The following is a 25,213-nucleotide window of genomic DNA, read 5'->3' as shown; positions in this document are numbered from 1 at the left end:
CATGTTAATTCTTGTTTGCCCTTATAAAATAAGCTATGTCTGTACATGCCTTTTAGAAGGAGGAGCCAGTGAATCAATCAATGCCACAACTGACACGGAAGAAGAAACGGAGGTAGATCTGTTGCATTTCTTGGCTTTTGGTTCTGACTTCTGATGAGTAACCAGGCTATGGCAATTGCATGAGGAAGCTTGCCCTCTCCTCTATGAGTAGCTGACACTTTTTAAAGCAAGATTATTTTAATCCTGTAATGGTTAACACCTTTAAAGAAAATACATCATTTTTTATTAAAGAACTGAATTGTTTGTATTGGTTGAAAAGCAGAAGATAAATTGACTTTAGGTTACAGACTTCTTTTCCTTTGGTTTTCAGCAACTGAGGCTCAGGAAACAACAGTGGACTTTAGAGGAAGACTTTTGGCTTTTCTTCTGTCCTTTCAATCAGGCTATTTTTCCTAGCCATTTGAGCCCTTCTGGTCTCTCATGAAAAAGTTTGAGCTTTGTTCTGAAATGTGCTCGCTTCACCTGCATGTTCTGACTCTTTCAGTACTTGTGGTTTTTCTCCCTGGCAACTTTAGTTCACCTGCTTTCCAAAAGTATACTTGTACAGCCCAAATTAAACATCCAACTTGTTCTGGTTTAATGTTTAATTTATTTTGTTTGGTGCAATCAATGTGTTAGATATTTAATGGAAATGGAAGGTTATTGCTCAGAGGTACTTGGGTGAGGTGGTTTTGTAGATTTTTTTAAACTGTTTTTTTTTTTTTTAACAAGTGGAGGTCTATGAACTAACTTTAAAAAAAAAAAAGTCAGTTTAATCTGGTAGTCAATCTGTGTATCAACTTGTAGTATCTCATCTTGTAGTTTTGAACATACTGATACTGTCGTTCTTTTCCAGTTCTGCACAGTTGAAGCTAATGAAAACAGTTTGGGGAAAGGAGGATATTTCCAGTCCTCCCACTGTAGCTAATTATGCCAGTTGTGGCAGAAGGGTACATTGGCTTGTTGTCTTGCAGCCAGCAGCCTTCACAGTAGTCACTTAGGGAGTGCTGAGTGTGACAGATGACTGTTAAACATATGAGAACCCAAGATTGGGTTGTGTCCTCCTTGAAATGGGTAGTTTAAAACTTTTTTTATACTTCTGCAGAAAGCTGAGTGAGTGAAAAGATCTCAACTTTCTTTTATTAGGCATGAGAGTTACCTTCTTCCAGCATTAGAAATGATACAAATATGCAAGCTCTCTCTCTTTCAACACTGCTTCAATGCATTTGTCGCCAATGTCTGCCATGTTACTATTTTGCTTTCCATGTTTCCCTCTAGAGTCCAACTACGTAGTCCGGCTTTTGCTCCGACATCTCTCCTACTTCTCCACACAGCCATGATTCTAGTTTCTCTTTTCTGCTGCTTCTCTGGTGTGTTTTTCATTCAGCTTCTCCAGTATATTAATTTGTTGCTATCTCAGTGTTTGTCTTGTAGTGTTCTGGGTCCCCGGAGCTCTTATTCTTTACTTACCTCATTTGGTCTGTCATAAATGCACTCTCCACACCTACTTTTCTTAACCACTTAATGGGTTGTCTTTGGCAACATTTGGGCTACTGTATAGGGGTGTCTTGTGGTTATTTGTTGCTTTTTAAATGGCAAACTGTGACATTTAAAGCTGAGTAAACAGCAGGCCAACTTTTTTCTGGCTTTCCTCTGCAGTATCTGGTGGTTTATTTATATTAGACCTACACATTTTCAAAGTAGCATTGAAAACTCTTTGCAATTCCCTTCAGTCTTCCCCCTCAGTCTTGGCAATATTTGGAGTCTTTGTTCTTGAGCAATAACTGCTGGAATCATGTGAATCTGATGTGCCTTTTCTTTAAAAGCTTCTAGCTCTCATATTAGTGTGTTCAAACCTTTATTTTGAAGGCTAAAATCTGACAGCTGAAGTTCAGTATTAGTCTCTTGAAATGAAGCATGTAATGCTATGTGTAAGTACCATTATATGCTGAATTTCATCCCATTCCTCATTTCATATGGTTGAGTCTGATAATGTGACTGTGTCTTGAAAGAGAGCAGTCCTATTATCCTATTTGTAAGTTAAAATAGCATGTTTCCCTATGCCCTGACTGTTGTGTGGGAAAGGGTTATATACTGCTGCTTTTGCATTTCATAGCATTAAGCTATAACATCAGAAGATTCCTCAACACTCTTTGATCCAGAAAGCACCTATAGCTTGGCTGAGCTTCTGAGTAACTTGTCCTTCAAAGAAGCTACTGCCCTCTTTCCTCATAAGGTTCAAGAGACGTGTAACATATACAGTTTCATTCTAGCAACAAAAGTATGAGCTCTTACCATGGATAAATTTGTAGGAAAAGCATATTTTTGTGAGCTAAAATGGTCTTTTAAACCAGTGTTCAATTTGCTGTGTTAAGTTGTAGTAAATGCAAAAATAAACAACCTAAAGCACACACTTTCAGACTCTGGCAACCAGATAAACTGACTGTTGGTGTCCTGTTACATGACAAAAAGCTAGCAGTAGGAATAATGAGTAGCTGTTTCACTGCAACCTGATGATACAGAGTTTGAAAAGGTCTGAACACTGCTCCATTTAGCTGTGAGGTCTCTCTATGAAATGTAGTGACCTTTGCTTTCATTGTCATAGCCGGATCAGATCTCTGCTCCAATTGCTTGTACGCTTACGCAATGGCTGTTGTTGTTGTAGTAGAATAATGATTTGAGATGATGTGTGCTCTGTAGCCTTACTGTACCAGCACTGAAATGTTTCAGGGACAAAACAGAATCCAGTATTCTCTTTGGGAGAGGTACACTTACTATCCTTTAAGATATTCTTACCACACAGTGCTGGTTTGTGCTACTAAGATTGAGGACAACTATTTTTCTCTCAGTTGCCTTGGCAGTTAGGAAATAATGTACATAATTTTGTGTCTATTCTGAAAAGGCATTGTTGAAGGGCTCTGAAAAAAATAGGCCATCGGGCTGGCTGTTTGCATTATCAGCCTGAATGACCGGAAGAATTGGATTACTTAAGTGACACTGAGGGAGCACTGAACTCTGTGTGGTGCTTGCCTTAGGCACAATTCAGGACTCTGCATGCAAATATTACCTGCTGGCCAGCTAAAATCTGAGGTCAACTACAGTCTTAAAAGATGTCTATAGGAAAATCTTAGTTCAGTTGTTCACTTGATGATTAGCCCGCTGTGCTTCATAGAAGTATACTAGAAATCAGAGCCAAAACCAGAACTCAAATCTCTAGTAAATGAGGTCTGAGCACTTGCTAGGTGGCAGTTTTGGATAGGAGCCTTAGTGGGTTTTGTATATGTGCTAGAGTCAGGTTTGATTCTTGCTCTTCCAGCTCATGCATGCTGTGTCCTCTGTGTGTGTCAGTTTTCACCCAGCCCAAGCTAGAATCCAGTCCTTGCAGTTAAGATGGCTGAATGACCCTGCAAGGCAATTTGACTGGAAGAGTGCTGGGGAAATAGACAAATTAGATGCACTTAACAAATATGACAGCAATGAATCAAATCAGTGGGGTACCTTATTGAAAAGGAAAGCATGAGCATGCTCAAAATAGTACCTAGCTATTGTCACATTTCAGTAAGTATGTCAATACTCTTACGGATTTCTTGTTTTATTTTATTAGCATTTCTGGAGCAATTATTGTCATGGTATGGCACAGTTTAACCTTAACCAAAATAGAAAGCCAGGCCAGTGATTCCCTTCCCCCTTGCATTCTCTTGCCAACGAATTTAAGTATGGCAGTGCTATATAGATGGTCTGTTATTGCCCAGTCAGAAAGGTGAAATGGTTTGAGATAATTGATAAGCATCACTTTGTAATTGGCTTATTGAGCTAGGTGCTTTAGTGCTTTCTGTTCCAGGTTGGATTTGATGATTTGAATGTAGCTGGATGAGAAGTGCTGCTCGCACTGTTCCGTGGAGGCTGGGAATATATATGAAGTTAATGTAGAAATCTTATTCAGTATTTTTTCCTTAAGCATGCTATCAACTTGTGATTTTTTAAAAAAATCGAATTATATTGAGCAATGTTTTTTTTCTTGAGTGCTCTGTAAGGTCATCTAGCTCCCTTAGGGGTTCAAATAAAAGCAATGAGAAAGAAAGATCAAAGTTGGAAAAGCTCAAAGCAGCATTGTTTCCAATATTAAGTCAGGTTGGCTGTAGCTCTGTCTAGTTGAGTCTTGAAAATCTCCAAGGACAGAGATTACATAGCTTCTGAGTGACCTGTTCCAGACCTGCTCCGCTCTCCTGACACACGAACTCCTAGCATAAAGGACAGGTTGTTTTGGATCTCTGGCTTGCACCAGCCTGCAATTTCTAGTTTCCAGTGTAGTCATCTGATCAACTCTCTTCCCCCGCAGCTGCAGTGCCTGGGCTATACCAGTTCTAAACATTTCATTTTTATCCTTGGTGTGTTAAGTCTTGTTTGCCTTGATTTTTGGAGGGGGGCCAGCAGGCATTTATTTTGCAAAATGATATGCACTAAGCGCGAATTTCTGAGTAATTAAATTATCTTGACTTCAGCACAAAAGAACAGTTTGATAGAAAATTTTACTGCTTAAGAACAGGTTAGTGCATTTTAAAATGTCAGTCAGATTACTTTAGAGTTCAAGAGCTTTCCTTGCCTAATTGTAAAATACAACTACTTTTTGCCTGTTTGGTCTAGAAATGGTCAATACGAGGAAGCATTCTGTTTCTCTGTACCTTATTTTGAAATCCTTTCCTGTATATCATTGCACTCTTTCTCCTGCTGTTAGTCTAATGCAAAAGATATGAAACAGCATTTTGAAGTAGTCATAAGAACATTAAATTCCTAAATATTGGAGCATTTCCTAGACCCAGGCACCTTTTGTGGGATTGCCTCCTTTGGTATGAGAAGATAGTTGATAGCAGCTCTAAAATCTGGTCCAGACTGGAGCCGATTGTCAATCATTCTTTGAAGAACTGAGTTCAAAGAAGGAACTGTTGTACTCGCCCTTTGCCTTGATTGTTGCTCAAGGACAAAAGGTGGGTGCACAGCACCGTGATCAGGCCAAAGGTTCATATTTAAAAGTAGAAAAGCAAATGCTGAGGGTGAGGCTGCTTTGTACCCGCTGTGTCCATGTGCTGCATGTGTAGTTCCCGGCTTGTCCAGCAGTCGACGGAGCTTCTGTGAGAGAGAGGGGTCTCGTCCTGGACTGCCAGTGAAATGTGCTGCTGTGCATGAGTTGGGATGAAACCCGTCCCCGAGGGACGTGCAGTGTAGCCGAGGGGAGCAGTGGAGCCCCACGGTGCTTTGTGGTGCCCCCTCCTGGTAAGCTTTGTGACAGTTAAAATTGGTTTGTGCATCATCTGCCCAACAATTTAACCTCGTTAAATAGTAACCTGTGAAAATTGCGTATCTGCTGAAAAAGGTTTTCAAAATTAACCGATGAGCTCAGAAGAAGAAAGGGCCTGACTGTAAGGAAGAAGCTGTTTTTTGTAGACTATCCAGGAGGCGAGCCATGAGCCCTGGATTTACTAGTAGAGTCTGGCTTATGTGTGCATAGTCTGAGATCAGCTATATCCACGCTGCATGATGTGTGGTCCACGTTTGCCTTGTGCCCAAGGCTCCAAGACACAAAGAAGCCCAACAAAATACAAGCAAGTTCAAAGTTTCTGAAATAACAAGAGCTGCAATTAAGATTTTTATTTTAACGTGATAATGGTGGCACATGTTTTGTCTGGGTGAATGATACAAGAAAGTGCAAAGCCTCTTCAGAGAGAGTTGGAAAGCTGTCTAGCACAGAGGAGCAAAGTTGGTGCAGCCTGCTGCAGTGTTACATGCTTGGACCAGGCTTGGGAGCAAATTGTCCTGTCTGCTTCGCTTGGATTTTCTTGACGAAGTCACTGCATTGCCGCCAGGTTTTCCTTCTGGAGTGAGCTAGTCTTTTTGCTTTGTTGCTGGTGAGGAGACTGGGGCTGGGAGTGAAACAAGAAGCTACTCAAACATGGTGTAGCTGCTGTTGAGGTGTAAAGGGTCTATACATAAAGCATACGCCCAGTGTTGCTGTAATGATTATTTGAGCAGTAGAGCTGCCATGTCTTAACCCTGGGTCATAGACAACTTAGCATCATTTGGGTGCTGCTTGGTTTCACTGTCTCTTGTAGCATTTATCTTATACTTAATATAAGTTCCTTTTCATGAGGGCTACCATTTGATGGAGTTGATGTAGTACTGAACATAGTGGGAGTCAGATTGCTGATTAGGACTTGTAGATAACAGCAGTGAAAAAATGTAATTTACAGCAACATGTTGTAATATTTTTCTTTGATGCTGCTTCAGTTTAGGGACTTGATATCTGGGAACTTGATCAGGCTCCATGACCTGGACTTGGATACTTAGCCCTCTCTTTGTTGACTTATTCTGTATGAGACCCAGCTCTTCATCCTTTTTGCCCCCATTTTCCTCACACTGAAATGAGACGGTGATATCATAAATAGCAGTATTTAAATACCATGGAGTTAATGCAATGGTGGCTGTTGCATGCACCTTTAACTTAAATATATTGGTACAGGTGGTGAAGGGAGAGATTTTGAGCCTCTCTTGGTCTGCAAATTTTGTGCCTGCCTAACCCTTAAGAAACAAAAGAAGTTTTTAATGTGTAGCTGAGCTGAGAACACTTATGTAATGATGAATTTTATATTCCTGACAATATATGAAGTTAAATAATTAATTACAAATGTTGCTTTGTCCTTTCAGTACATCAACTGTGGTAACCTGGAGCAGCTATTAGACAGTAACCAGCATCTGCCCTGGACAGTGAGAGTGAAACTGGCGTATGACATTGCTATGGGAATCAGTTATCTTCACTATAAAGGCATTTTCCACCGAGACCTTACATCCAAGGTACTGTTTATAAAATTAAGGGAACTTTTTAATGAAGGTACTATAACTGGTTGTTTGGTTCTTTCTCCTCCTTCCAGCAGAGAACTATTGTATAAGGTGTGATCTAAGACATTTTGAGAAACAAATTGAAATACAGTTTATAGGATTAAAACTTTCCTTAAAACATGTTGATAGTTTGTATGGGAACTGGAGAAATAGCTATCCTGAAGGAAGGTCATTCCTCAAATGAGTTCAGATTAGAATTTCTCAGAAAGCAGCTGCATAGTTTTTTAGTTCTGAATTATGGTTCAGTAAAGTATTTAAATCCCTGGATAATTAAGCGTAACAATAACATTTGGAACAGGTCACTCATACAAAGAGCCCAAATTGAGGAGATTATTACAGCGCACTTTAAAATCTCCTTGTTGGTTTTGTTTTGCGTTTTATTTCACAAATCTTCTTCAGTAGGAAGAGTGACCTTTCAGTACTAATTCAGCATTAAATGTTGTCCACAATCCTGGTTTATATTTCTTTAATTTCTAAAGTAAGTAAGATCAAAATAGTTTACATAAAATTTTCAGATTTAAAAATTTCCTCCAGAATGATATTTCAGTGGCAGAGTTTTCAATGGACATAGATTTTTTTTTTTTTTTTTTTTTTTTTTAACTGCTTTGGTGACAACTTGTATGAATTTAGTTGGCTGAAGTAGCTAGCTTATTCAAACTCAGCTAGAAGTATTGACATAAGAGCACTAAGCTCTGTGAACAAATTGCCCCAGTATTCACACTGGGTCTTGCCATCCATTGCAGCCTATGCTGAGGGCTTTGCTGTCCTGTCTGTCTTGTTGTCTGGAGCTAATGAGCTAGTTTAAGCTCAGTGGGGACTTGCAACATGAAAGAACTCCAAAACTGTTATTGGGAAGACTTCACAATGTCACTTCAATCAAAAGCATTCAGAAGAACATTATCTTAGCCTGAAAGGAACTATTTTTTAAGATTAGAAACAGCTTTTAAAAATAAAAACACAGCACAGTGTGTTTGCAAATGCAAGTGACTACTAGTCCTCTGCCCAGGTTTAGTTTTTTTAAAGCTGCCGCAGTGCAGTGTTAAACAGATGAAGAATGTGCATTTAGCCAAGAGGAAAAAAAATTGTTCAACTGGTAGGTGAAAGAAGTATTTCAGTGAAGTCATAAAATACTTCCTTGGGTGTCCTTTCAAGTGAAAGGTGCTTAATTCTGCAAGGAAGAATATAAAATTTATGAAAAATGCCCAGACTTGGAGTCATGTCACTTTGACATGATACACTCAGAAAGCTCTATGTCAGTCACCTTGGAGTGTGCAGGTAAGAGATGTGTAAACATAACTGAAAAGATAACTTGACGTGTGTCCCCCCACCCCCTTTTTTTTCAGTTCAAGATGTATTTTAGTACATTTAAGAATGGGGAAGAAAAGTTAATGCAAGGAACCAAAGTAACTAAGGAAAACTCTGTCCCTGCAACATTTGTCGTAACGTAATGTGTACTGTGATGGCTAGTCATATGAAAATCCATTTCCTGAGACCTTTGTGAATGTCTTCGTTCAAAGCTTTACAGAATTGTATGTCATTCTCTGGAGCTGCCCTACCAATGCCTTAATGTTATCTATTGTTGAATGTCAGTTGTTTAGTAAACACACCTGCTGGGAGGAGTGCGTGATTTCGCTGCAATAGCAAACTATTGGTGGCCACAGGAAGTACTAAGGATCATTTAAAAATAAACAAACAACAAATGAAACTAAACCCTTAGAATTTACTAGCAGTTATGCTATATTTGGATGGTTCTTAGCACTAAAGGTATAGTATCTGTGTGGGTCACATTGGAAGCTGTCAGGATAAAAGTTCAAGTCATCAGCTATATTCTGTATTTTCCAGTTTCTTGGGTTTTTGGGGTTGGCTTTTGGGGGGGGGGGGTGTTGGGTTTTGTTTTTTTTTTTTAATTTAATTTTTTAAATTTTTGAGGTTATGTGTGCACTTGCTTGTTCTGTTTGGGAAGGGAAGTAGATGAAACACCTGGCCTTAAAGGCTCAGGTACTTGTGAATTTTATTAGTGTGTTATTGTGTGGATGAAATATACTTTAAAATCAAATCTGTTGGGCAAATGACTCTCCTTCGGGGCAAATGTTTGCCCTGCTGGCTGGCTAAGTTTTAAAGAAGTCCCTTTGTTCCAAAGCAAAAAAATTCAGATAATAACCATAGCAAAAACCTGTCACCAAATTTTTCAACTCTTAGACTGTGGTTTTTGGCTACTGCTTGAGGAGATGCCTTGCATTTTATCAGGTTTGTACTGGTGGTGGGATGAGTCATCTTCATTCTTACTAGTAAATATTCAATGTGTGAGCAAGCTGAAGGAAGATGTGATGGGCTCTTTCCTTGGGAGAGAACTTGTGATCTGGATTGAACAAGGGCAGGTTCAATACTGTTCTATATTGTCCTTGTTTCTTTGGTAAACTTAAGTAATTGATGTGGCTTTCTTAGTCAAATGAAGGCAAAGACAAGGATTTAGACCTCTGCAAAAGCTGGAACAGATACTGAGTTTGCAGGATGGGAGAATGAGGTATTTTTCTAGGAAATGTGCTGGTCTTGACTGAACTGTGAACAGAGTGAAACTGAGACTTTCTGTGCAGGAGCGTCTCCATGCTTTACCTATTACACTTAACACAACAGCCCACTGGAAAATATCCCTCTAATACGAATTTTACTATGAAAATCATTTGGGATTTATTTAGGCCCATACTTCTGCCTTTCTTCTTCTGTTTCTGGCAAACCTCCAATTCTTGCAGCTTCCTGGAGCAGGTGGCGTGAATACATAAAGTTTATTTTGTCAGTTATGGCAGCAGAGTTGTCTTGCTCTGACAGTAGCATTATATGTGTCCATGTACTGGATGCATAAAAACTTAAAGAAGGGAAGGTTCTTGTCCCCTGCCAAACTAAGACTGAAAAATAAGTGCTTTTGGCAATTAGTATACACCAGGGTGATCTCTCTTCCTAATTGCATTGTGTGGAGAGTAGCAGAACAGCATTGATACTGCAGAAGGCCAGAGGGAAGAAAGACAGAGAAGAGTAGATTTAGGTCATTACAGTCGATGTGGCAGCCCACAGGGGATGTCAGCCCTGACATCCCACTGGTGCCCTTCCCGCTGCCCTTCTGTCAGAGAGAGAGGCAGTGCTTGTTAGAAGAGCGTGTGCTGCCCAGACAGCCAGTACTTACCATGTTGTGAGCAGCTCAGTCCTTGGGCTCTGGGCTTGGGCTGCTGTAGCTGATCAGGCTGATCTGCCCTGATCAACAGCAGCAGCCTGACTTGAATCTGTCAGAAGGTAAGAGTGGTCAGATTGGCTGTTTTCAGCCTGCAGATAGCAGGTGTGTGGGCAGGGTGACTTTTACATTTTGTAAGCCAATAAATGTAGCGTCCTCACTATTGACTTGTCGTAAAGAGATTTACACAGCCATAGATGGGTTATGACAACCAGCCTCACTGGCTCATTCCCTGTCCCCTATCCATATCACTACAAGCCCTGTGAATCATTTTTTATTTGGGGCTTGTTGTAATGTGCACAAGGAGGATTTGCATCCTGGAATCGTGAGGATTTTCTTCGTCTTTCAGTGATTCTCAGGGAGGTCTGGTTATGAATTTTAACTCTGAAAGTCTTAGTCATGGAAGATGCAGTCATTAAACCAGAAGTCATAATGTGAAACACTGGAAGTGTTTCAATAGAAGCCAGTGGATTGCGATAAAGTTTTTCTTAATCTGACTTTGTTTTGCAGCATTCTGTCTGTTGTTACCTACAATTAAAATAACAGTGTTTGGAAAAGCACAGGGAAGAAGTATCCAGCTTGCAAAAAAGAATATAGCAAAACTGTTTTGTACCCCACCCCTCAAAACAAATATCTTAATACTACACAGAGAGTTCCTTCAACACCTTGTTTACACTGTATTTGCATTGCCTTCAAACCCTGCTCTGAAAGCACTGTTGATTTCCTTGGCAGTTTACACCAGTGACTGCCCTAATATCAGTGAATTTATTTTTACAGTATCTCTAAGATGAGGGAGGTGAATAAACTCAGCCTTATCAGAACAGATTAAAAGCAAGAATATTGGTGAATGTTGGGTATGTGTTTTAAAACTTTGTTTGGGGTATTTGGCATTTTATGCATGTTTAAGTTCAAGGGAATATGCTCACTGACCTCAGAGGCAGTTGGAAGCGTTACAGCACTTATAAAATAGTCAGGTTTGACTGCTGGAGGCAGAGAAAGCACAAGATTAGCAACAATCTCTGAAAGATTTTGTTAAACTAGCTTCCTTGTCACAGAATCCTCCTGTGATGCTGAGGAAGGCCAGAATCCAGATCCTGGGGCAACATTGCAATAGTTGTAACCACAAGACAGAAGACCTTCATTTCCAGCCCAGACTTTCTTCTTCATCTCTTCCCAGCCTTTCTTTCACCCTACTTTTTCTGTGGCAAGAGTGGCCAGCGTCCTGAAAATAGTGGTCCAAGTGTCTTATGTACAGCCCCAATTCACTGTCAGTTTCAATCCGTTGTGTGCACTAAAACACATAGGTGCCAGGTGGAAAACTGGCTGTGTGATCATGTAATTAAGGACTTTACCTTAATGCGTATGCATAAGGGGAAGAATGAAAGTTGTCACAGGAACGTTTACATCCCATCTTTTGTGCAATATTAACTTTTAGATGTAGCGTATGTTGTGTGCAACTTCCTTCCAATTTAAAAAAAAAAACCTGGAAAAAACTAATGGCATTATGCATTTCATTTGCAGGGTTAGAAGCTTGAGATTCATGGCAGAGGTGTCTGCTGCTTTAGTTAATACAGTAACTAATACAGGAAGTATTTTTAATTAGTATTTATTGCTACTGTTAATTAGTATTACTAATACACATTGCATGTTTTTGCTATGGAGCAGGAATAGAGAGAGGAAGAGCGACTCCTTGGCAGCGAGAAGCGAACATCTAGGAGTCTGCCCATTTTTCCAAGACTGATCCTACCTACTCTGTGACTATCCAATCCTTTCTGTTAGTGTACAATGCCAGCCTCCAGTCAGGCTTTTCAGACTTGTTCAAAGTCTTTTCCTCTTTTCGCTCCCAGTTTGTGCCCCCCAGCCTTGTTGTCCAATCTCCTTGTCTGGCTGACTGCAGTTAACCTCTTGCTATTGCTCCTGCTTGATGCTTTATCCAAGCTATCTTTCTGCATTCTGGTCTTTAATATGTTTAGCCATTTCTAGCTCTCCCTCTTTTCTGCTGCTCCGGGTTAGCTCTGTTCCTCCCTGCCCCCACCTGTTTGCTATGCCTGCAGTTCTTATGTCCTTGTAATAGTCTTTGGGGTTTTTTGCCCATCTCAGGAACCATGCTCAAGACCCTGGTCTTGGTCCCTGACAGCCACTAGCTTGGACTCCTGCTCTGTCTTGTCACCTTATTCACTCTTTCAAATTCCTCACACAGCGTATGTCCTGTCCCGGTCTACTTTTTGCAGGGGTGGCAAAAAGTGCATCTTACACAGAGGTCTCGTCACGTTTCAAGTTGAGAACATGCCAAATCTGGTAGGATACCATAGGCTAATATTTTTGAGGATTTTTTATTTTCATTATTTCAAAATTTGCTTGCAACACGTATCCTAAGTTTGTTCTCCCAAGCAGCTGAGCTGTCTTAGCTGAACACCCCCTCCCCAAAAACACACTACCAAAGCTCTTGATTAAAAACAAGCAGGCAAACCCACAAACAAATGCCTTTTAGTTTTGCAGAATTATGTACAATTGAAAACAAGGTCTTATAATCAGTAGTAGGTTGTGAGCAGTTTTAGGGAACATTGTGAGCTCCATTGATGATAAAACCTATGAAGAAATTATAATCTCTAGGCAGATAGAGAGAGAGAGAGAGAGAGAGAGAGAGAGAGATACACACACACACACGCATACGTGTGTGTATTCCTGCCAACATCTGCTTTCACTTCACAGGAAATGTGTAATGGTTCACCCTTCTTTCATTGAGAGAGGAGTAGTCTCAGTTACTATGGGACAGAATCATGCATGTAATCAATTACTGTGGATTATCTGATGTAACATAAATTCACTGCCTTTGGGCTTGAAAGTGACATACCCTGACTTCCTACCTTGTAGGCTGTTTGCTTGTTTAACACAAAATAAAACCCAAGCAATGAACAGAATCTTTGTCTGATGAGTCTCATACTTGCTGCTGTGGTTGTAAGGTCCCCTTTGTGCTAGAGTAAGCTCTTGTGTGGATATTTTGCACTGCAGGGGAAGGCTTACACTGAAAGAATTAGCTGTTAGAGATGCTTATTTCTAATGATAGTCGCAATACTAAACTTTCACTGGTACTTTGGGGCCCAAATGGAGCCTGTCCCTTAAACATAATGGGTTTTGTTTCAAAAATGATTCTAGTATTGTAAACTTCCTGTTGTATATTTAATTGTCAGTGGTGTTTCTTCTGGGGGATAGCACTTTAAAAACAGCTGTTACATCTCAATTGGCCTTTAAATATTTTAATTCAGTAACAGTTATCAGAGGGTTGCAAACGACACCGCAGTAGTGTTCCTGTCTTTTCTGGAGTGCAATAAAATGTCTGAGGAGTTTAGATTGTATGTCATATTGTAAAATAAAACGATGGGGTTTCTTCATCTAAGCAACTTATTTTTAACTCTGAAACTCTTGAGTCTATTTTCATTTTTGTTTATCTAAAAGGGAGAGTAGAATATTGCATTAGTCTTAGTAGGATTATGCTGTGCAAAGCAGATGTTAAGCTCATGTAACACACAAAGGGGGCTTTGTGTTCTTTCACATCTGTCTCTGCATAAACAGCTCTGTTAACTCTTTAGGGCTCATGTACAGAGCTCCTTGCTTCTATTAAGAGACTGCCTCAGGAAGGACTGATGGGGTCCCCATTTCGGGAGAAAAAAAACCCTTGAGAACCCAACTGAAGTCAAATACTGCCCTCTTTGATGGTGTGAGCTGCCAAAGGAAAGAACATCCCTGTCTGCAGAGGTCCAAAGAGAAAGCTTGGGAAGGTCGTCATGTTTTATTGCCTTGCAGCTTATACAAATAGTGCAATAGTAAGTCGAAAGCGTTTTCTTAAAGCCGGTGTTGTAGAGCTGCTTGGCATTGCATCTTATAGGCAGTTCTTGAGAGGCTCTTTGCACTAGAGAGGGGTTTGGACTCTTGTGTCTCAGTGCCAAAATCCATTAATGAAACTTCTTCATACCAAATTGATACGCGTATTTCTTTGTTGTAGAAACTGAGAAGTATCACTTTGTCAGAGGAAACAGTGCAATATGCTCTATTGTACTTTTCCTACTAAGATACCACCTCTAGCTTAAATTTAAAAGCTCTTTTCAACCTTTTAGTCTCTAATGAAGCTTTGTCCCTTTTTTGATTCTGGTTTATCTCTGCAGTGGAATGTGAATGCTTAGAAATGTCTTTCATTGAGTGCACATGAACTGCCAGTTACTGCGGGCTGTGTTAAGTCACTTTTTTATAAATTGCGTCTTAAATCTGGTAACTAAATTATCTGTGCTGTGGATTTGGTGTGGTGCTGTGTAATGGCTTCACTAGGGTGGGAAGGGTGGAGAAGGAGTATGGTGGTGCTGAGGGTTGGCCTTGAACACTTGGAGAATCTCAGCACAGAATGAATTATCGCCATCTGCAAAACTTTGTCCTGAATGAGCATTACAGGCTTGAAAGGTGACATCTGACCACGCTAGTATCTGTAGAGGGTGTTTACTACTGGTTTTGGTAGGAATAGGCTTCCATCCTTTCTGGGTTCCAAGAAATTGGTGCTTAGGTACATAAAAATTTGCACCAGTTGAATTAAATCAGTTTAGTTTCAGTACAGTGAGCATTTTTGGTGACTCCGGCATTTTTTTGTCTGGTGCATGTTACCTGCCTATGGCTGATTTAAGTGTGAATAAAAAAGTCACTCTTGTACTGGAATATCTATCCTAATGAATTTAAATTCACACTCAGAACTTCTTCATATGCAGAGAAAAGACAAGCTTCCACTAGTGAGAGAGAATAGTTTAGCTTCCTTCTTTATGTCATTTAACATTGTGCAGCCCACCACAGCAGAACAATTGATCCGTACTTTATAGCGGAAATGTTGCCCTAGGCTTTCCCCCATTGCCTTGTCATGGGGTACTGGCCTCTCCTGCAGGACCTCTGGACCCCACAGCAATGGGGTGTCTGCTCTGTTTGGTTTCTCAAAAGGCCTGCACTGAAAGGGAGCCTAGCTTTGCTGCAGGCAGCTCCTGCTCATCTGGGAGGGAGCTCAGAGCTGTCAGGTAGCATTACTTGGCAGCTAGAATGGATGTGCTATTGGTTTAATTTATGATTTATCTAGGAATAATCTACTTGTGTAACAGTTCAGTGCTGTACCTGAGAGCCGAGACTGCCTGGGGCTTGGTGGGGGGATAAGATTGTCTTCAGTTGGTGATGTATTGCTGTCTAATGGGATGTGCTTGTATACTGGTAAGAAGCTGAAGGAAAATTTGCTGTCAGGATGACGTTGCATTTAAGCCTCCTTTTGGTGTCAAAGTAGCCCTCTAAATTATTGCAGATCTTAAGGTCAGTAGAAATGTTTCCACGGATTTTTAGCTACATTGAAAATAATTCTTGGTCTGGATTTAAATGTCCCCCTGAAATTTTGGAGAGCAGGTGTTATCGGGGAATAACCCTAATCCACAAAACCCAGAAGGTAGAATGAACTACTGCAGTCTTGCTACTCAAAATGAACAAAATGTAAATAGTCAAAGGTAATGCAAGAAGGAAATCTAGATTTTAAAACTAGGGATTTTTTTATGAATCATAAAAGTGTTTTTTTTTTTAAATGTCAAATTACGAATCATCTTTAATTGCTGAGAAATGTATGGCAGAAAATAACCTGGTATTTTGATGCCTAAGATAGTATCAGCATTCTTGTACACTGCAAAACCTCTGCTGTCCTCATGGACTTGTTTCTGTGCAGTACACGATGAAATTCCACTTGTCTGAATCATTTGAGTAAGATTTTTTAGAAAAGTTTTATCCTTCTCAGTTTTAAGTCCACTTAACAGTGACCAAATGTTTAAACAGAGGCAAGCTGAATGAATGTGCTCTTTGATAAAAGATAACAAAGCCCGTAACTGACAAGCTTTGCTGTTCTTTGGGCAAGCATGGTTGATTTAACTTGGTACATGTTTATGAATCCCCAAACTAACTGTACTTATGATACTTGAGTCATGCTAAACAAATAAAACTTTGCATCTCAGGAGCCCGGCATGTGTTTCAAGAGGCTGGCATGCATTTTCTTTACATGATCGCAGGAGTGGGTTGCTTAACCTTTTAATTGGCAGGAAGAAAACTCACTTCATGGCCTGAGCCACAATCATCTCTGAATAATGTAAACAGTGATGACCTGAACTTGATCTTTTAGACAAGGGACTCACTTTTCTTGGTAGTTGCATTATACAGACACGCTAATGCTCTGGGGTCAGCAAGGGGCTTTTGTACATCCAAGCACAATAAAGCTAGAAAGTGTTTCCTGCTGTTCAGCTAATTAATGCAGGGTACCACTCTGTAGGAGTCGGCAGTGGTTTTGCTGCCTGTCACTGCTATTGTACTGCCTACAGAAGGATACAGAGCAAGGCATGTGGTAAAGGAGTGAATTCTCTGTGTTGTTCCACCTATTGCAGGACAGAAAAAAACTTAGGGAAGTCGGTCATCAGTTCACTTGGTGAGAAGGGAAAAGATGTGGTACTGGAATGATCAAAGCATATTTTCTCAAAGTTGTAAATAAATAACAAAAATAAATCAATAATACCCTGTGTGTGATGTGATGGTGCCAGACCAGAATTATCTGTGTATGTCCTTAAATTGCCCTCTGTCTTGACACTGGAGGGCACATGTGAAAGAAAAAGATTGACAGCTTTTCCCTGTTAAGACTTTTCCCTTAAATCATGTTTTATGATGTACTGTAGAATAAAGAATTTTATTTGAGACTTTAAAAGCACATATAACTTTGTCACATCTTGTATTTTCTCATGAAAATCTACTGCAAACCAGCGAGTTCCTTTGCAGTAGCTAATGTAGCAAAATATACAAAGGCATTTAGAGTCTGCCCTGATCTTGTATTCTGGTCAGGTACAAGCAAATTGTAAAGAGAAAATTTAAGGTGTTATAGTGAACAGCATGTATTGCATACTTGAGCAGTAAGGGACCTAAATCATCTTAATTCTTGCTAGAACCTAGCTGGGTACGTGCTGCCTGTGGCTGCTTGCTTTCTCAGCAAGTTTTTAAGTGGATTATTAACTAAGTGTAAGGCTGTTTGCAGCATCTTAAGTTTGATAGACATGTGATTGTGCAGGGGGGAGGGTAGGCGGAAAGGGTGGTTGCTTTCAGACAAAAGGTTCTCATAGATGAATGTCTTCCGAACAATATCTTGTAGTCTTGTGCCAGATTAAAAAGAAATGAAACAAACAGTATATGGGTTTCATGCCCAGACAATAACTCCTCTGGTTTTGTGGTTTTTTTTCCAGAACTGCTTAATAAAACATGATGAGAACGGATACTCAGCAATAGTGGGAGACTTTGGTTTAGCTGAGAAAATTCCTGATCACAGGTATGTGAACTAATAAAAATACAGCGAGAGTTGCAGTGCGGTTGCAGGTCAGAAGCAATAATGAGCCAGGTTCCTGAGGCCATTATTGTATTCTGATACAAAATTTGCAAAAAATATCCTTAGTCTGCAGTCTAGAACTGCAGGCTGGATGACCAAAATGTTCCAGCCTTAATTACTGTCCATTTTGATAGATTTAGTGGTGACATTTATTCTTCAAAAATGCTCCAGTGAGTAGAGGATTTACTCAAGCTTTTCAGTAAATCTTCTAAGCACGTACTTGGGAATTTTGGTTTAAAAAAAACCCACAACAAAGCAAACACAAAAATACTGTTCAGCGTTCTGGATTGGGATGATTTTGTGATAAATGTCCTCTGTTGATTCCAAACAACTTTAATTAGCTTCTTTCCATTTTCATAAACAATATTCAGTGGCATTCCAGTGTTACTCTCTTTAACCTCTGGGTTAGTTGTTAAAATCCAGGTTTATAACAAAGAGATATTAAAATTACTGCCTAACAGTAGCTCACCATTTTGCTCTCCCTAGGATGAAATTATAATCTTGACTCATTTGAGGAATGCACAGGTGACTGTCACAAGCTATTGTCACAATTGGAAATAGTCCTTTTGTCATCCCTCTGTTAGGGAGATCAAGGACAAGGATTTCATTGTTCTCTCTGTATATTGACTTCTGTATTTCAGAGTATTCTGCCTCTGAAATCTGCTATCAGATTTTCTCCAGTGTGTTCTTCTGCGTAAAATAAATAAAAACCCTTCAGCTCTTTTGACTGCAAAGAAAACAATAGAAGTTTATCTCAGCTATGCACTGTTTTTTAAACTGCACATATCCTAAAAACGTATCTTGGGAGGTCTGAAGGCTTGCATTAATGTTGATGAAATATTGATCTAGAAGCTTAACAAAGTGAACATCTTAATTTCCAAACTACTGATAAGTACAGCCAGTGTGTATCTTGTATGCTGCAGTGGAATCTCTGCCCTTTAAGGGGCTGAAAGCTTCAGCTGTGTTTGTAGGAACCCATCACAAAATCAGGAAGGCACCACAGGTGCCTTAAGATGTTCTTAATACCCAGTTTTGAGATGCCCTGAAAACTGAGAGTACAGTAATAGCTAAAGTTAAGGTAGCTTGATACTAAAACAAATAACATAATAAAACCATTACATTAGCCACCATTTTGGTTTGATCTAGTCTTACCTCCATTTTCAAATGCCGTTTTGTTGTTTCCAGTTTGCTGGCTAGCAAGCCATGCTATTTTGAGGCCTTCAGAGGCCTTTTTTTTTAATAGTTATTCCTTCAAGGTCAGCTGGGTGGCAAGCTGGAGGCCTTTCTTAAGGCCCCAGTATTCAGCCACGTGGAAACATTGCATATTTTTCAAATTGGCTCTATTCTGATTACTTTAAATTTTTCCCTATTAAAGGATTCATCTGGTCAATCTTGACTTTTTTTAAAAAATACAGTTTGCAAGCAGGCTGTGCTGAATACTTTCAGAACTGCTTATTGGTCTACATGTAGGGATGGATACCTGCACGTCTTGCTGCATTGTTGTGATTTAACCCCAGCTAGCAACTAAGCACCACACAGCCGCTTGCTTGCTCCAGTTGGATGGGGGAGAGAATTGGAAAAAAAGTAAAAGTCGTGGGTTGAGATAAAGACAGTTTTAATAGGACAGAAAGGAAGAAAATAATAACAATAATAATGATGATGATAATAATGATTCTTATAATGATAATAACAATGACAACAACAATAATAATAGTAATAAAATTGGAATATACAAAACAAGCGATGCACAATGCAAATTGCTCCCCACTCGCCGACCGGTGCCCAGTTAGTTCCCAAGCAGTGATCCCCCCCAGCCTCACTCCCCCCAGTTTATATACTGGGCATGATGTCACATGGTATGGAATACCCCTTTGGCCAGTTTGGGTCAGCTGCCCTGGCTGTGTCTCCTCCCAGCTTCTTGTGCCCCTCCAGCCTTCTTGCCAGCTGGCCATGAGAAGCTGAAAAATCCTTGACTTAGTATGAACACTACTTAGCAACAACTAAAACATCAGTGTGTTACCAACATGCTTCTCATACTGAATCGAAAACATAGCACTATACCAGCTACTAGAAAGAAAATTAACTCTATCCCAGCCAAAACCAGGACATGCGTGAATGGAGAGCTTGACATTTAGCCTGAAACTGATGTCCGAAACCTTTCTATCTATAGATGAAAGAGCCAACTCTGCCAAGAGTTTGGAAACTATTGAATAGCCGTGACCTTAAAATAAAAGAATTTTTTTTTTAAGTGGCCAGGCACTTAGAAACTGGAAATAAAATATGAGTAATTGATTGAAGCTTTCATCTTCTTCCACCTTCTCCTCCTGCTATTGAATGTTTCAGGGACTCCAGTAGGAAACCAGTGTAAAATATAGTATGTTACGAAACGCATTTGTATTGACTTCCCCCTGGTGAAAGCTTCTGCAGATACTTAGAGTTATGGAAAGTAATGCCTGAGCATTTAATTAGTGGTTCTTCTCTCTCTCCCCCCCTTCCACCTTCCCCCCCCATCTATCCCATATCTATATAGTGAGAAGTTACCTGTGGTGGGTTCACCCTTCTGGATGGCACCAGAAGTTCTCAGAGATGAACCTTACAATGAAAAGGTAGGTACATGATATAAATGGACTTCAGTTGTCAGATGTTTTTCTTCAATACAAGATTTAGAATTTCCATAATATTAAAATTATTGTTATTTTCATTGGTGACATTTCTGTACTCAGTAGGTCATTCAGACTAAGGGAGTGTGTGAGTTGAATAGCTAATATTTCAATTCATGTTGCGGATTATACAGAAATAGAATTACCTTTAGCATATTCACTGTTATGCAATTTCGTTCTGGAACACCCCACATGCAGAAATATGGTAATGGCTTGTCGAACTAACACAATTTAATTTAACCAAGTCTCATGAGAAATGTAGTGAGGTTGCTTCCATGACCATATGTGAAATCTGGGTTGAAGTAAAAGGTCTGTATGTAAACTTGTACAGTTATTTTAATTAAAAAAAAAAATAAATAAAAAAAAATCAACATTTCTCAAGGTAAGATGCCTGGATAAAAATGGTCTCCAAAGGTATTTCTAAGTTTTGCTATTTGTGGCATTGGGAAATGCTTCTTTCGGAGGAGGATCAGATCACAGTGGATTTTAGAAATAGTATTTTCAATAGAGCTCTTCTTTACACAGGATTTTCTCTCCCACGTGTAACATAGTCTACTTCAGCCCTGCAAGTGCAGCTTTTCTGTGATAAAGCCTGCATCCTGTACCTTTTTATAGCTAGTAGTCAATAATCTGTTTAATTGGTGGTACTTTTAACTTGCAGGAAAGCAGTAGCTACCTCTGTAATGAATGTAATAATTACCATTTCAAAGCTTTTTTGAGAATTCCAATTGACCTAAATTAATAATGAAGTACCCAAATCTATGGTGCCACATTCTTCACTAACCCTAGGGCATGGAGGACTAAAGAGGAGGCAGGTCTCATACCTCATCAGAATGAAAGGTGACATATAAGCTTGCCTGATACGTAAGTGATGAGGGATGCTGGCTTCTGCGCTATAGACTTATATTCTATGTTTCCCTAAATTTTATTACATGGTAAATTCAGGTGGGTGGAAATCTGAGGAACTGTGCAGCTCCAGGGGTAGTCAGATAAGTGATTACTAAGTGTCACGGAAATTTCAATGGAAATTGATGCTGGTATACAGTGTTATTAGATATCTCAAGCTTTGGGAAAGACACTGTTTTCTTCAGAGGTACTGAACTGTGAGATGAGAAAAATGTAGTTTTTCTTAAAAACAGCACTAATGTTCTGGATAAGCTGGGATCATGTGTATTCTAAACCCATTTTTCTAACCACAGTGATATATAGGCATGTAATGTTTTGGCTATGTTTTTAATTACTCTCATCTGTAAGACATCAAATGCAATTTCACCATTCTTTATGCAAGGAAAGATTTTTTAATTTTATTTTTATTTGTTTACACTGCTGAATTAAGAGTGGTTTGCTGGGTTTTTTTCTTTTTTTTCTTGGAAGAGTTTTAAAGTTATTGCTGTTTGTGCATCAAGAATGCTTTACTGTGAGCACGTGTTTCTTCACACGGAAAATGTTAGCTATAATGCAGTTGCTTAGTGTAAGGCTGCGGTGTTTGTTTAGTTGTTTCACGATAACTGTTTGGGGTAAGCATAAACTCAGTGGCAGATAAGAACACTGAGTATTCATAGCTGAACCATGTGGCTATCTATTTTTTTTCTCTCTCAGGCGGATGTGTTCTCCTATGGTATAATTCTGTGTGAGATTATAGCAAGAATACAGGCAGATCCAGACTATCTCCCTCGCACAGAGGTGAGTGGTTACATTTATAACATTGCTGGGAGGTGGTTAAGTATGCCATGATAATGGCTGGCCTTTAGAACTTCTGGCACTGCTGCCACAGATACGATGAATAGGTGTTACATTAAAAATAGCCTGTAAAAGGGTTTTGTTCTTCTGTGCTGTTACTATAAGAAGCCCCACTGAAGATGCTTTCACAGAGACTTTGTCCAGCTGCAGTCCTCATGGGAAATCCTGTCTGTCCCTAACTGGCAGAACATTGATTGCATTGCAGTGACCTTCCTTTTGCAGAGTGATAGCTCATGTAGACTTCTTGCCTTGTTCAGAACAGAGCACTTTTGGCACACTGCATCCACTAAGCAGCCAGCCCCTTCTTGTGGAAGGGGCAGGAGCTATGTTAGCAGCAGCTAAAATAAGCTCACCCTTATTTTTGTATAGACTGTGCTAAGCACTGTGGATCTGAGCTAGAATCGACTAATCAAACAAGATACTTCTTACTTTCCTTAGTTGCCTTTTGGCTGAGACCCATCTGCAGGGCAGCTTTTGGCCCTCTATGGGAGGGTCTTCCAAATTGTCTATCCCCTTCTGGTTCTGAAAATACAAAATTGCGTAGGTCTTGAACTGCAGTAAATAAGAGATCCTTTTGTTTCTCTGCCCTTCAGATTTTACAGAAGTGCACTTAAGGAACTGGATAATTTGTATTACCAGTCTATCATCCACTGAAAAATTAACCATTTTAATTGATATATTTTCATCATAGTGAAGCCTCTGGTTTTATAGCAGGCTGTTAATTTACACTGTGAAACTCACCATGGTGAAACATCATAGTATAAGATATTGCTTCCAGATCCACACGGGCAATATTTCAAGTGCAATGGATTGCAGTTGAGTCCAGGAAGAAGGATGGGCTTTGAAGTCAGCTCATTCTCTTACAGGTATCTTGTATCAAGTAATCCCCACTGGGAATGCTGCAGTTCAGAGTATGCATGAAGTTTTCTCAAAACCCTCTGTATGTGGCTTCTGAGAGATGGTGTTCATGGTTATTCCTGATAACTCCATGTAGGGACCCCTTGAAAAGAAGATGCTTTGGGCCAGATAGCAGACCTCATTTATCTCTGTGCTGTGGTTTTGTTTCTACAGAATTTTGGATTAGATTATGATGCCTTCCAGCACATGGTGGGAGACTGTCCTCCTGACTTCCTCCAGCTGGCCTTCAACTGCTGTAATGTGAGTATCTTACTTGAAGGGGAGAGGCCTAAACTGGAGTTCTCTAAATCCCTCTGGCTTTTGAAGATAGAGCTTAAAGCATTTACAGAAGAGACTTGCAGAGCCTACCTAATAAAAGCAGCGTATGTTCTGATAACCCAGAAGGTCCCTTGCAGTTTTTATAATCCTTCCCTTCCCCTTGCAAAAAGGTCTATCTTGTGTTTTTGCGATTCTGTGTTCTGTCATGCCAAACAAACAGGTCTGGCGCACTGAACAGCTTCTTGCAGGCTGCTCAGGCTGATCATAACCAGTTGTATGCTATTGACACTGGCTGGCCCTTGGGCTGACAAAATCCAGCTGTTATTTTGTACAGACTTACTGAGCTGTGAAGAAAGAAGTCTGAGTTGTTCTCACAGAGGGGACAAACAGATCAAGAGCAGGCACTGAACTACTCTAAAGTTTCTACATGCTGCCTTTTGGAAAGTGCGATAAACGTTCAAATCCCTAGCCTGTGTTCCAGAAAAACAAACTTGGACCCAAATGATTTAATATCAGTAAGGCTATAGGCAATGCGCTGTATGGAGTAAATTTTCTGCCAATTATTCAAGTAAAACTGTGATAGTTCGTGGCTCCTCAGTGTGAAAATTCCAAGGAAGTGTGATTTCTTTTGTGGGTTATCCCATAACAGAAGTTGCTAGTGCCTTTGTATATTAAACTGGTTTATATGAAGTAAGAGAACCCGAGCTTCCACCAGATTTAGCTGAAGTTGGGAATGTCCAGTTTGCACAACTTAATTTTTAGAAGTTGCCTCAACTTCTATTGCACAAAACTTTGCCTGGGACTCCACAACCAGGCCATGCTGGAGCCAATACCAGCACTGTGTCTAAGTGAGTGTTCGTAAGAAAAGTCTCATCTCTCCATGCTCATGATGCTTATTTTTGTCCTGAGCTCGCTCTCTACTTTGTATTAGTACAAATGCACGTGCTCAAGGGAAAAGCAGTATAAAGGTGAGGATGTGAGCAGGTGGGGGTGACTGCTGCTCTTGACACAAGATAGCATATTTTAATTCTAAAAATGTTTGTGGAACTTACTCTGGACAAGCTACTTCACTCCTCTGATTTCACCTTAGTACAGCTTCACCAGGACAGTGGTATGTCTGACTCATGTTTATGAAGTGGTTTGACTATGTAAGCACTAAAGGGTTTGGCTAGAGGTAGAATTTGACTTTGGAAATCTCAACTCCCACCTGTAGACTCCAGAAATCATACTGTATCCAAACACATGGTACATGATTCAACGCAATTTTTCAGCACAGGTGAAATTCAGTGTAAAACTACTCATGAAGAAAGGGGAAGTGACTGATTTAATATTCTCATGTAAGATTTTGGTGTGTTCAGAGAAGAAGGATTTTCTCCTACTGATTATTGTCAAATGCTGCTTCCTGTATAATAAATGTTCCTTCCCTGGACTGAAAGTGGAAATCACTGTCTTGCTATCAAGCCATTCATATGCCGATTTCAGTGTTGGGCATGCTGTAACTCACTTACCACTTAGCTAGTAGAAGGAAAAAGGTGGTGAACAGATAAGGCTTTCTTGTATCTTCTTAAGCATGCTGTACTTCTGTAGTAGGTGATCTGTGTGATAATTTGCTTTTAGACATGGACATTTATATAGCTTTTTATTATTTAATAGGTCAACAAACAGTGTAAACTGTATTGATCAGCTGAACTAATGTGCAAACCACTGGGGTTTTCTACAGCCAGGAAATGTGTTTTAGGGCAATTTAAGAAAATCAGTAAAAATTGGCATGTAAGAGCAGTGGATTAAAATTTCTTTAATTTGCTGTTACAAGATGTTTTTTAAAATAAGTACATGCAAGGAAGTCTAAAACTCAAGACTCCCCAACAACTATAAGCCTACTAAACGTGTTCATGTATGATCATGCAAAAAGCTTAGCAGCAGGAGCTGAGCTGTGGGCAACTGCTGCCTTGAGGAAGAACCTTCTATTCCATTTGAACAGAATCTGGACTGCTCAGGGAGAAAGAGGTAAATGTTGCTCTGAGTCACTTTTCCATTGCTGTTCTCATCCTGGATCTTACCTAG

General features: G+C 39.8%; 1 protein-coding gene across 2 annotated transcripts in view; it reads left to right on the top strand.

Annotated features, from left to right (window-relative positions):
- Positions 1–25,213, top strand: part of TESK2 (testis associated actin remodelling kinase 2) — an 85,924-nt gene that overhangs the window by 51,607 nt on the left and 9,104 nt on the right. For both annotated transcript variants that reach the window (XM_030032464.2, XM_041127797.1), the window contains 5 exons: positions 6,739–6,885; positions 17,434–17,516; positions 20,104–20,179; positions 21,833–21,916; positions 23,045–23,131. In XM_030032464.2, coding sequence (XP_029888324.1) covers positions 6,739–6,885; positions 17,434–17,516; positions 20,104–20,179; positions 21,833–21,916; positions 23,045–23,131 — 477 coding nt within the window. The remainder of the gene's footprint in view (positions 1–6,738; positions 6,886–17,433; positions 17,517–20,103; positions 20,180–21,832; positions 21,917–23,044; positions 23,132–25,213) is intronic.

The sequence above is a fragment of the Aquila chrysaetos genome, chromosome 12 (assembly GCF_900496995.4).
Source record: "Aquila chrysaetos chrysaetos chromosome 12, bAquChr1.4, whole genome shotgun sequence".
Taxonomy (NCBI): Eukaryota; Metazoa; Chordata; class Aves; order Accipitriformes; family Accipitridae; genus Aquila; species Aquila chrysaetos.
The sequence above is the reverse complement of the archived record's forward strand: the minus strand, read 5'-3'. Positions and strand labels throughout refer to the sequence as shown.